Raw genomic sequence first — 13,385 nt, forward strand, 5'->3', positions numbered from 1 at the left:
GTCATCTTGTGCAATGTATTGTTTTATTATTCATATTTTCCTCGTGTGCAATTCAAAATCCACTGTGAAAGAGAGCCATTTTTCTCAAGGCAATATTGTTTTTACACTTTTACTCTTTTCTATATAATGTACATAGCATCTCTAGTTGATTTGATTTTGTATCTTTTTGTTGTCTATTTGTTCTACTTGTTCTTTTTTCTTACCTTGCAACAAGTGAATTTCCCCTGTGTGGGATCAATAAAGTTTTATCTTGTTTTATTTCCATGTCATTTCGAGCTGTGATAATGAGTGTTTGTGTGCCTAACAGAGGTGCTGTCAAACCAAGAAACTGTGGTCAGAGCGTAGGTAAAACAAACACTGTCTCCTTGCAAAACAGGTTTACAGTGATGCCGTAAGACATGAAAACATGTCACAAACACACGTTTTTGTGAAAGATGAGCTTTGCTGCCAATTTTGCAATACAAACAATGAAACAACAATTACAGGAAGGGGCTGGATTATGCTCCACAAGACATCTTTATAAACTGACAATACTTCTGTATTTAGTTTCATTATCCATTTTCACCCTTTCAATTATTTCTTTGATGTCGATAGCAAGCACAAAATGTGTTTACATTTCAGGTTGTGCTGCTGTGAGGAAATTGGGGTAAGCAAACTGGACTGGACTCTGCACAGTCCCTGTTGGGATGTGGCCACACAAATGTTTCAGGTTCGCCAAGGTTTTGCGGACAGCTGCCTTTTAAGACTCTTCCTGAGTGCATCATGCAGACTTTTCTTTGGAAATTCATTGTCTTTCATTTCCTCACCATCTCCTGCTGTTTACTCAATGATGTGAATCCTGAGGACAATCTGGATATGCCAGCAATTGCCAAATATCTCAACACAAAAGGGCGATACGAGGAAGTGAACCCGTATCTCATAGAGGACATATTTGCTGTAAATAGGTCTATTTTGCAACCTCCATCTGCACAATGTCAAGAGATTCATCTGACAGCCATCATAAGACACGGCACAAGATACCCAACGACCAAAAACATTAAGGAGGTGCAGCAGCTCTACAACATCGTCCTGCACAATGCTTCAGGTGAAGCAAGCTGGCTGCATGAAATCCAGACCCAATGCACGATGTGGTACACCGAGGACATGGACGGCCGGCTCGTCCAGAAAGGTGTGAATGACCTCAAGCATCTGGCCGTCAGGCTGTCAAAGCTGTTCCCCTCAATGATTTCAGAGGAGAAGCTGCGAGGTGGATTCATCCAATTCATAACCAGCTCAAAGCACAGGTGTATCAACAGCACGCTGTCCTTCAAGGCAGGACTGACAGAGCTGCGGGCCATCACAGGTATGACCTTGATGATATGATACAGCATTATGATTTGCATGCATTTTCAATATGACCTGTTCCTCTCTTCCTCCCCAGATAAGGTTTTTTGACCAGTGCGCCAGGTTTGTGGTGGAAGTTGATAACAACACGTCTGCTGTGGTAGAAGTCAACAAGTTCAAGCAGGGACCAGAGATGAGGAGGGTCCAGGAGAAGATTGCAGACCGTCTCAGAGTCCCATACAGTCTCATCACGCATGGTCATATCTACATAAACATTACACTTACACTTCTGGATGTGTTCATGGATTCTATAGTATTCAGACTTTGTCATATCTTTCAAGGATCCTTGCCCTCAGTGGTTCCATTCTGTAAACTGCATTTCTTAAATGACTGATCAAAACTATAGGTGTGTCAGGTATATTACAGATCCCCATATGAAAAGACTCCCAATTCTTGAGTACATTTGCCTTTAAATGTACAGTACTGAATCTGTGTCACAGCCTGAAAGAGGCTTTATATCCGTGCTTATAGATTAGATACTGTATATCAGCTGTTACACATCAATTTAAACACAATGATAGTAAAATTGTCAATGTCCACTAGGTGGAGCCATTTTTCTAATTTTGAAGTAAGGAGAGCGGCAGTGAACCTTTACAGGTATGGCTTCAAAAGGTTGCAATAATTAACCTCTGAAGCTTAAAGTGGAAGTATGCGCTGAGGGCTTTCCAGTTAATTTTTCAAGGATGTCACTGTTGCGGCATTTCAGATTTTAAAACTGCTGCAATTTCTGTGTTATGTCACCACCAAATGTTTTACACTCCTGAAGATTTGACTGAGGCTGCATTTAACTTGTGTGCTTATGAATTTGCAATCAAGGCAGTGACCTCCCCCTGGTGTCAGCTCTTCGATGAGGTCGATGCAAAGGTAGGAGCAGTTAATGATCAACTTCCGTCAAATGCTTCGCTTAATGATGCTTTTGAGGCTGATCAAAGTCAGACAGGGGATATATGATATTTCCTTGAAGTTGATTTATTTTTTATTTATTGCAGTGAGAACCATCTTCCTGCACAATGGGCCTTTTTCACAGATTTTTGTCATAACAGAAAAATCACAGGTGTTTCCGATAATATTAGCAAAGGCTCAGTTCTATCCAAGTGTCCCAGTAAGTCACAAATGAGCCGACAAGCACAGTACAAGGACCCTGAAACTGAAGTAGCCAAATGGAATGCAGCCATAATTCATTTATTATTTCAACTTTTAAAATTCCCTCTGTGAAAAAGGTGTATTACACACCGTGACACAGCCCTGTATTTCAAAATGTCTACACTCTGCAACACTGCCAGCAAATTTGTCTCCCGTTTCACCATCACAAGTTCATTTATTTATTGGGCTATTTATCACCAAGGCGCACAGCAAGAAGGTCGCGGGTTCGATTCCTGGGTCGGGCCTTTCTGTGTGAAGTTTGCATGTTCTTCCCGTGCATGCGTGGGTTCTCTCCGGGCACCCCGGCTTCCTCCCACAGACCAAAAACATGCTCATTAGGTTAATTGGTGAGTGTGAGTGTGAATGGTGTGTGTATGTTGCCCTGCGATCAGCTGGCGACCGGTCCAGGGTGTACCCCGCCTCTCGCCCGTTGACAGCCGAGATAGGCTCCGGCCCCCCCGCGACCCCGAAAGGGATAAGCGGCATAGAAAATGGATGGATGGATGGATTTATCACCAAGTGCAGAACAGGAAATTTTTTAGTAAAGTGGCTAACCAGAGAGGCACTTCACCTGATCAGATGGGCATTTAAGGCCGGCGAGATGTGCACAGGTGATGTGAGGGCACAGAAACTAAACCAACTATTGGATCCAACACAAACAGGACAATGCAAACAAACAGCTCTGTCATATCTAGGTCAGAGGGACTCTGTGCCTTCAGCATTATATAAATCATCTATGTATCCTATTGCTTCTTTTTTTAGGAATGTAAATAAATAACTTTATTACTTTAAAAAACACTATTTTTATTGATAATTAACTTCAGTGGCTTGTTCCAGCATATACATTTGGAAGCAAACTGTTTTGAAAAGTGTTTTGTTACACTTTTCATTAACTAGGAGACCCTTTGGCATTGTGTGCATAAGAAAGAGCACTTTGTGTCTTGTGTTACAAACTGACCTGACACTGCCTGAAACCTCATCTGGCAGGATGCAAAACAGGTTGCTAAACTGGGATGCCCACCAACAGGTAATGGAGTATGCCAGTGACCTGAGGGAATACTGGAAAAGAGGCTACGGTTATGATATTAAGAGCAAGTCAAGCTGCAGGCTCTTTAATGACGTGTTTAGCCGACTGAACAAAGCAGCTAGCGAGAACAAGCAAGTGAACTTTTAAAGTGACCTGCAGTCCAAAAACTCTGAGGGGAATAGATGAAACAATTACAGGTATCACTGATTTTATCTGCTTGTCCTTCAGTCTTGTTTGTTTTACTGTTGCTCTTTCATTCTGTTTGGAAGTTTCATCCTGTTGTCAAAAAAGAAAGATTTATAAATCATCTATTAAAGATTAAGCATCCAAAACACTGGTCTGTGTTCAATCCACAGCTCCTTCAGTGTTACAGCAGGGGCTCTGTTAAATTGTGAACCCTGTTTGTCCTGTATGTCAGGTCAGGCCAGCAGGTGACTGAACCTGTGACGGTCCAGATCAGCCATGTAGACACCCTCCTGCCACTGCTTACTCTCCTGGGCTTCTTCAAGGACAGCGATGCCCTGACATCCACCAACTACGCCTCACAGACCCAACGCTCCTTCCGCACCAGCCACATGCTGCCCTATGCTGCTAACTTAGTCCTAGTGCTGTACGACTGTGGGGGAGTCGACCTGAGACTGCAGCCACTGCTCAATGAGAAGCCTGTGACATTCCCCGGTCTGACCGACCCGAGGGCCTCCGTGCCGCTCTATGAGGACGTCAAAGAGCACTACAGGGAACTGCTCCAAGGCTGTGACTTTGAGACGGAGTGTCAGCTGTTCAAGCATCCTGCTTAGGTTTAGGCCGATAAGACAGAATCTGAAAAAGAAGACATTAAAGTGGCTTTATTTGCAAAATGGAGTGAAAGTTGTGGTTGTAATGGGAGCATCTTAGGCTGAATGCTTCCCCTGTGCAAACCATGAACAAATCACAGTTTGAACTGGCCTTATTAGCGTTTTTAGCATTTTTCACTTTTTTTTTGTTAAATAACTGTAATTAAGTACACTCTAGTACTGTATATATTGACATATTTTATGCTATGTTATGCTTGTACTCCACTCAGTGAGTGAGTGAGATACTGTGGTTTGAGATCCTCTGCGTTTATTGAGAGCTTTAGCTACTGATTATGACAAAACACACAATAAACTTCTGAAATACAACACACTGTTAAAGATTAAAGCATTGGTTATTCATCTTACAACCCCTCAGCTTTATCTTTTTATTCTTTGTAGGGGTCAAATGAGTTTGTTGGTAACTCGGTCCACCTCAGTTAGCTACAGCAGGAAAGTGTTTATACTTTGATGCATCAGTATTAGCAGTGTCATATTATACCAGTCACAAAGGCAGACATGTGAAACCAAGTACCATGAAACCATGAAACTGACGATGGTTTTACACTGTGGTTTTAGTGCTTTAAGTGAAGGAAAGGTCCTGACCACCTCTTCCACCACTGAAGAGCAGTGCTGCAAATCTCACAATACACTCCAACTCCAAGCAGTGCTGTAAAGTAGCTAAGTACATTTACTGAAATACGGTACTGAAGTGCAACTCTAAGGTACTTGTACTTTGAGTATTTCCATTTTCTGCTCCTTTAAACTTCTGGTGCACTGCATTTTAGAGGGTATATTGTAGTTTTTACTCCAATACATTCATTTAATAACTTTACTTACTTTGCAGATCATATAAAACATAGGAAAAAAAATGAACTACGATATATTATTAAGAATAAAGGATGATATTGATGGATACCCAGTGGTATATAAAGTGACTGCAATTAGCTCCACCTTTACCAACTACAACATTACAGTGATTAACACATTAATGAATCAGTAATTATAATGCAACAGTATAATAAACATTACCCTGGCATGGCCCGATCTGCATGATGTGTACTTTCCCTTTTGTCTTTTCACTTAATTAAAACTTTGAATGCAGGACTTTCACCTGTAAAAGAGTCCGTCTTCCACTGACTCCAGGGCATGTTTTATGGCGTTACTTAGATCTTATAAAAATGGTTTCTTCAAACATGGTCAAGTCAGGGGTTGAGAACACTTATGTTAATAAAATGTACAGAGGAACAGTCATACTTAGCCAGCGGTAATGTGGTTAAAAGTGGTCAATGTCCATTATTGTCTATTACGTAAAAGTTTGGGGTCAGGCTTATGTCGCTGCTCAGAGCGTCTGTGATTGGTGGAAGAGTGCGACCGGTGACGTCACTCCGTTTCAGCTCCGAGGTGGGGGTGCGCGCGGCCACACGTACAAGCTCTCGGGCTGCATCATGCCGGCCGCTGTTTGGAAACTCATCGCTCTTTATTTCACCTCCGCGGTCCACGTTTGCTGCTGCTTCCGTAACGATGTGGAGCTTCAGGACAACCCAAACATACCAGCAATCGCCAAGTATTTCACCACGAAAGGGAGGTACGAGGAAGTGAACCCTTATCTCATAGAGGACATACTCGCTGTAAACAGATCGATTTTACAGCCACCGTCCGCGCAATGTCGCGAAATTCATCTGACAGCCATCATACGGCACGGCACAAGGTACCCGACGAGCAAAAACGTCAAGAAGATGCAGAAGCTTTACGAGCTGGTCAAGAGTCGCGCGGTGGGTAAAGAGAGCTGGCTGCGCGAGATCCAGACCCAGTGGACGATGTGGTACACCGAGGACATGGACGGCCGGCTCGTCCAGAAAGGTGTGAACGACCACAGGCATCTGGCCATCAGGCTGTCAAAGCTGTTCCCCTCGCTGATTTCAGAGGAGAAGCTGCGAGGTGGATTCATCCAATTCATAACCAGCTCAAAGCACAGGTGTGTCAACAGCACGCTGTCTTTCAAGGCAGGACTGACAGAGCTGTGGGCCATCACAGGTATGACCTTGATGACGTGTTCGGGATTCACCACCCACGTGCGTTTTCAATATGACCTGTTCCCTTTCCAGATGAGGAGTTTGACCACGCGGTGAATGATGCTCTGATGAGGTTTTTTGACCAGTGCACGAGGTTTGTGGAGGAAGTCGATAACAACCCGTCAGCTCTGTCCGAGGTGGACCGGTTCAGGCAGGGTCCAGAGATGACGAGGGTCCAGGAGAAGATCGCAGACCGCCTCGGAGTCCCCTACAATGACATCACAGATGGTCAGTGGAGGATTGGCCAGATCAATATATCATTACCACATCGTAAAGGTTCAAGGTTCAGCTTTTATGGGCATTCCACAATACAGGATTGTACTCTGAAATGCAGCCGGAGCACCCTGCCCACACAGATCACTCATCAACAAATATTCAACGATAAAACACAGTAGGCAGTAAAACAGAACAAAGTGTTTGAAAGTAGCACTAAAGGAAGAAATAAACGGGAAAACTGAATTGTATTTATTAGGAAGATACGCAGTCAAGTCAACTCAAATAGAACTTTATTTGTCCCGAGAGGCGTGATTTGATGTGCAGCAGTAAAACAGCAATAACACGCAACATCACACAATATCCAAGAAGCACACAAGGCAAATAAATGCAACATATAATGACAAGTAAAACATAAAGTACTGCTAAAGGAAAGCAAAGCAATATTTACAAAGTATGTTTGGATGATTGTGCTACCTTAAACTATTAGCTGTGACATGGCTGAAGGTAGGAAGGAGTGTTTGTATCTGTTGGTGTTGGCTGGTGGGTGTTCAAAGCCAGAAAAAAAAAAAAATATTACAGTGAGTAATAGTGATATAAAGTCTCTGAGCCTGGTGCAGCGGTACTGTCTGCAGGATGGCAGCAGGTACATCAGTCATTGGCTAGGGTGGTTGGGGTCTTTGATGATCCCGTTGGTCTTCTTTCTGCCCTCCTGCATATAGAGGTCCTCCGTGGGCGGCAGCTCCATCTTGGTGATGAACCCAGCAGTTTTCACCACCCTCTGTAATGCCTTATGTTTGAGGGTGGTGCAACTGTCATTCTAGACGGTGACGCAGCCAGTCAGGATGCACTCAATTATTTACATGTAGAGGTTGCAGAGTATCCCAGAGTCCACGTCGAGCCTCCTCAACCTGTGGAGGAGGAAGAGCGGTTGTCTCACTGTCTCTGTGATGATGTTGGTGTGGCAGGCCTGAAACTGCATACTCTCTCCACCATAGTCCCATTGATGTGTGGGGGGTGTGTCCTTCTCCCTGTTGTTTCCCCTAGTCCACAATTAGTTCCTTTGTTTCGCTTACATTAGGATGGAGGCTGTTGTCCTGGCGCCAAGATGTCAGCACTCTGATCTCTGTACGCCATCTCATCGTCGCCAATGTTCAGGCTGATGACTGCGGTGTCGTCAGCGAACTTGATGATGGTGTTGGAGCTGTGGGTGGCCACGCAGTCATGCATGAACAGGGAATACAGGGGAGGGCTGAGCACACAGCTCTGACGGTCACCGGTGTTGAGAGTCAGGGTGGAGGATGTGGTGCTGCCTGTTCATACAGCCTGGGGGCTCTCCTTCAGGAAGCTGAGGATCCAGTCACAGAGGGTGGTGTTGAGTCCCAGGTGTCTGAGTTTAATGACGTGCTTGAAAGACACAGTCGAATTGAATGCTGATCCATAGTCAATGAATAGCATTCTCACATATGTGTTCCTGTGGTCCAGGTGGGAGAGGGCAGTGTGGAGGGCTTAGGCAATGGCATCGTCTCTTGATCTGTTTGACCTGTCTGCAACTTGATGTGAGTCAGGGAGGGAGGAGGTGTTTACCAGTAACATGCTGGGAATCCACTCAAATATTTGATGACACCACAAAAATGAGTGAAAGTAGAGTAGTCAGTGCTGGCGGGTATAGAATGCAAATGTCCCATAAGTCATGTTTCACAGTGAGTATTTGCACAGTAGGTGGAGCTTTTTCTAATTAGTATTGTATATTAATATGTATTGATATGGTTTTTAAGTTTCAAGGCAAATTGTGCCACGTGTCAGTGCTTTTTGTGGTGTTTGTTTTAATGGCTGCCTGGCTTGTTTGATTTTATGATTTTTTAACATATCACTGCAACTTTTCTCCTCCAGATATGGCCGAAGCTGGATTTTACTTGTGTGCTTATGAGTTTGCCATTAAGACTGTGAACTCTCCCTGGTGCCGGCTGTTTGATGAGGTCGATGCACAGGTACGGGCCTCAGCTATTTAATGATTGTAGGTTTAATGTGCTAGTGCCATCAAATGTCTGCATGAATGAATCTTTAAAAGCGTGCAGGTAAGATTTCATCATGAGGGTTGGAGGAGATGTTTAGCTTTCAATAACATCAAGTGCTCATTTGAATGTACTGAACTGAGCACACATCAGCCCCTCTAGCCTTAAAAAGATGGATCAAACCCTCTCGGGCAACACCATATGCTAAAGCAAACGAACAGACCTGTCTAATCATGTTAGATGAATCCAGCACCATCAGTCCAAGACCGTCAAGTCCTGGGAGGAACAATGTCACCAAAGACACTTTAGTAGGGCAACAACTGTTTATCTACTTGTTTGTTTTTAATCCTGGACAGGGGCTGGAATTGAGTTTCACCGAGATATCCAATATTACATGTGTTGCATTCGTTGTTCCTGTGCAATCTGCATTATGAACAATCAAATGCATTTAAAAAAGGGGGGGGGGGGGTAGAAATGTTTGCAGGGTCACGTTAGAGAAAGACTTGCCTGAGCAGTAAGCAATGCTTTCTCTGCTTTGCCACAGTATTCATTCATTGGGAAGCTGTTATTCGTGACACAAAGAGTGTTTTGTGTCTTGTGTTACAAGCTGACCTAACACTCAGGTAGCCTGAAATGGTACCTTGCATAACAAAAGATTGACAGATTACTGTTTTTTTGTTTTTTTTTTAAACCTAATCTTACATCTGAACGAGCGCTGACTTTTGCTATCTGTTCAACAGGTTATGGAGTATGCAAATGACCTGAAACAATTCTGGAAAAGAAGCTATGGTTATGATATTAACAGCAAGTCGAGCTGCATCCTCTTCCATGATTTGTTTAGTCGACTGGACAAAGCTGCCAGCGAGAGCAGGTGAGTAAAACTGAATATTCTTGAAATATTATTATATTCTAACATCAGTATTGAAAAAAAAAAGCCAACGATGCCTTCATCTGTCTCTTAGTTCTTTGCAACATAGAAGCTAAAGACAGAAAACTTAATCCAATTATTCCTTACACCAATAATGCATGATGCACATGTTGCTAGTTTCAGCCGTGATTTCGAGTCTTCGTTTATGCCATTACATACACATTAATGTCTGTGTCTATCAGTGTGATACTGACTGAGCCAGTGTAGCCCCGAAGGCTAACCGGAGGGCGAGGTGGTTCCCTTAATGGAAAATATAATGAATCTAAAACATATGACTGAATGTATCACTTGAATCTCAATAAATGTGTGATACCACAGTCAAACAAGTAAACAATGCATAGAGGACAAGTTAAAACTTGTTCAACTGGTTAAAGTCCTACATTCAGTCAAAGACAGGCACACAGATGAACAGACTGTTCTTGCTCCATTATAATTACCAGTCGTGACAGCATGGCTGGTATTGTTGTCACCTTGTGTGTGCGTCTATGCATCATTGTAGCAACAATGTGGTCCTGGAGACACCTACAGTAGCAGGAACTACCACAGAAATGGTTTTAAGCTCTTTGCCAGGTGGATATGTCTGTCTGTGAACGGATTTTGTCAAGGCAATAGCGTCACAATCGTGCAAGATGCAGCCATGGAACCACACAGGTGTACTTGAGATTAAAATGAAGGCAGAGTTCGAAGATGAGTGATGTCCGAGTAAGGGCGCTAGAAGCAGGGGGGTACAAAGTAGGGGGAAAAGGGGCCAATTTTGAAGGCACTTTATATGTTTTGCTGAAATATTCCCTCGTTTTATATAAGGAATGTACAAAAATACATAAATGTATGTGTCATTTTTGGCTCATTAAATGAGATAAATAATCAGTCGTTTGGCAAGAACATGATGAAGTTTCGGGGTAAGTTGGTTAGGTTAAGGTTAGGGTCAGCCTGTCCACAGTGAATGGAACTCAGTGCAATGTCCTAACAAGGATAGCTGCACAAACGTGCGTGTGTGTGTATGTGGTTTGTTTCTTTGCGTGTGGTATGACAACAGAGTAGAGGAACTGAGCGGAGAGAATAAGACCTGGTCTGGGATGTGGGATCTTAAAGGGGAGTAAATCAGTATTGCTGACAAGGTGCATTGTTTAGTGAGTCAAGCACAGGAATGCTAAACTTGCTAGGTAGCATGCTCAGGAAAGAAGGACGAATAGACAAAACCTCTGGGACATTCATAACAATATCTCAGGACAGCACAACAAATATGTACCAGTGCATGGAGATATGTGTATGAAGTATGGAAAAACAGGCCAAAGGCAAGCAAGTAAACATTAATTTCCAGTGGGATCAAATTGTACAATGTGCTGTATGCTTAGGTTGCTTTATTACCAGCTGCGATAGCGAAGCTGGTATTGTTTCCATCAAGTCAGTCTGTCTATGTGTGTGTGCGTATGTGTGTGCTTTGGCAGGTGTTCATGTGTCTGTGAAACTGTTCAAGTGTGTGTTCTTGAGATCAGAACGAAGGCAGAGTTCACAGATGGGTGTTGTCATATTTATGTGATGATGCGGTAATGACTGCTGAGTGGGCATGGGTCAGAATATCCGCATGTTAGCAGGTATGTGGCTGATGTGATCCAATGGCAAGACGCAAATCGGCATACAGATCTGTTTTGAATGAGGTGACCTTCATCAGGAATGAGATTTCTCATGAAGTGCATGTGTCTCCATTCTGGCCCTCGGGTCCATTTGCTGACCAAGGCCCTTAAACCTCCAAAGTAAAACCTTGAGTGGAAAGCAGTTACCGCACAGACTGTGTTGTTGTTATATCTTGTGTGTTTTCATGTAGTTATTTCCTTTTAGTCTGGTGAAATGAGTCTATAATTCAGCTTTCCTAATTACAGTCAATTTACAACTTTAATTTAAGTAAGGCTGGAGAGAAAATGACAGTTCTCCTTCACTCAGACATCACTATTCCTTTCCTAAATTTGTCTGCACAAATAAGCCACTTTTTCTCCCTTGACCACTGACCAAAATCAGTTTCTGTATAAATGTAGGGCCATGAATCCACATTTTCATGTGGAATCTGCCAAGGTTGAATGATTGATTAATTGATTGATTAATGAATTTATTATTTCGATTATCGATTGTTAGAAAGTTGTTAAAACTAAAATGCGCAGGGCCAAATGTCTTCAAATGTCTCGTTTTGTCCGACTAAAAACCCACAGATGTTTAATGAGCGATCGTCACGTTTGAGAAACAGGAGCCAGAGATCACTTCGTCACAGCTCATTCTGCGTTAGACCTGAAACAGATGTTGTTTGTCCTGTATGTCAGGTCAGGCCAGCAGGTGACTGAAGCTGTGACGGTCCAGGTCGGCCATGCCGAGACTATTCTACCCCTGCTTACTCTCCTGGGCTTCTTCAAGGACAGCGCTGCCCTGACGTCCACCAACTACGCCTCACAGACCCAACGCTCCTTCCGCACCAGCAACATGCTGCCCTATGCAGCTAACTTAGTCCTGGTGCTGTACGACTGTGGAGGAGGCGACCTGAGACTGCAGCCACTGCTCAATGAGAAGCCTGTGACATTCCCCGGTCTGACCGACCCGAGGGCCTCCGTGCCGCTCTATGAGGATGTCAAAGAGCACTACAGGGAACTGCTCCAAGGCTGTGACTTTGAGACGGAGTGTCAGCTGTTCAAGCATCCTGCTTAGGTTTAGGCCAATAAGACAGAATCTGAAAAAGAAGACATTAAAGTGGCTTTATTTGCAAAATGGAGTGAAAGTTGTGGTTGTAATGGGAGCATCTTAGGCTGAATGCTTCCCCTGTGCAAACCATGAACAAATCACAGTTTGAACTGGCCTTATTAGCGTTTTTAGCATTTTTCACTTCTTTTTTTTTTGTTATACTTGAGAAAAGACAGATTTGGTGTCTCTGAAATAGGCCATGATCCCAGGCTAGGAATCTCATTTCTGTATCATCACAGTATTACTACTTCTATAGTGCTCATTCTCAAGGTTTATTTCCATTAATGCACACGATAGAACAGGAATTAAAGAATGTGTTTTTGGAGTGTACTGATTTTCCATGTTGTGTTGGAGTATGGACATCCTGAGCATGCTTTATAGTGCTGCATTTATTTATTTAGCAACATAGCTATTTATGACAGCTGAATAGCTGCATTAAGAAAACAGCCTGAAATCAGCCTTCCTGAAATCAGTTCCTATGATCATGTCTTAAAGTTTTTTTGTGTGCCACTGTCGAATAAGTCCCCCTACAGGGTTTGTCAGTTGCCACTAATTAGTTCATCAATGGGTAATTAATCATTTACTGATGCTTCAATCAATTATAGGCCTGTAAAAAGAGCAAATTGATTTTACAGGTTTTCCTAAATACACTACTAACATTTGCAACTGCAGACTAGATGGATTAAAACCCTTCACTGATGACTTACTCATACGTAAAATTGCAGACTTTTCACAATGCATTAGTAAATATGGAAAATCAAACGAATTACTCGCACTCTCAAACGACTCGCCGTGTTTTAACTCTCACAGCAGATGTTTCTTCTCACAGCTGGAAAATGCTCGTGTGTCCGCCTACTCCTCTCATGAGCACACCCAGTAACGTTACGCCTAATGTCATGTTTGGAGCATTTATTATTCTGTCCCCATTTACTCGGTTAACAATAAAGCGAGGTTACTTAACGTGGGCTGAAAAACATCACTGAAATGGGAACATTTCCACCCAGCAGAGAGAGCAACGTTAACCTAAACCTTTAAGCTAGCGTAACT

At 43.1% G+C, this 13,385-nt stretch overlaps 2 protein-coding genes across 2 annotated transcripts; both read left to right on the top strand.

Annotated features, from left to right (window-relative positions):
* The first annotated feature begins 855 nt into the window (after positions 1–855).
* LOC139341487 (multiple inositol polyphosphate phosphatase 1-like) lies at positions 856–4,517 on the top strand. Its single transcript, XM_070978039.1, has 5 exons — positions 856–1,333; positions 1,395–1,580; positions 2,150–2,247; positions 3,554–3,684; positions 3,972–4,517. Exons 1-5 carry the CDS (start codon positions 856–858, stop codon positions 4,348–4,350), a joined length of 1,272 nt encoding a protein of 423 aa, XP_070834140.1. The 3' UTR covers positions 4,351–4,517.
* Positions 4,518–5,774: 1,257 nt separating this feature from the next.
* On the top strand, positions 5,775–13,296 carry LOC139341203 (multiple inositol polyphosphate phosphatase 1-like). Its single transcript, XM_070977593.1, has 5 exons — positions 5,775–6,420; positions 6,492–6,686; positions 8,565–8,662; positions 9,427–9,557; positions 11,927–13,296. The coding sequence occupies exons 1-5, from the start codon at positions 5,832–5,834 to the stop codon at positions 12,303–12,305; spliced, it is 1,392 nt and encodes a 463-aa protein (XP_070833694.1). The 5' UTR covers positions 5,775–5,831; the 3' UTR covers positions 12,306–13,296.
* Positions 13,297–13,385: the final 89 nt, after the last annotated feature.

This window comes from Chaetodon trifascialis, chromosome 13 (assembly GCF_039877785.1).
Source record: "Chaetodon trifascialis isolate fChaTrf1 chromosome 13, fChaTrf1.hap1, whole genome shotgun sequence".
In the NCBI taxonomy this organism is placed as follows: Eukaryota; Metazoa; Chordata; class Actinopteri; order Chaetodontiformes; family Chaetodontidae; genus Chaetodon; species Chaetodon trifascialis.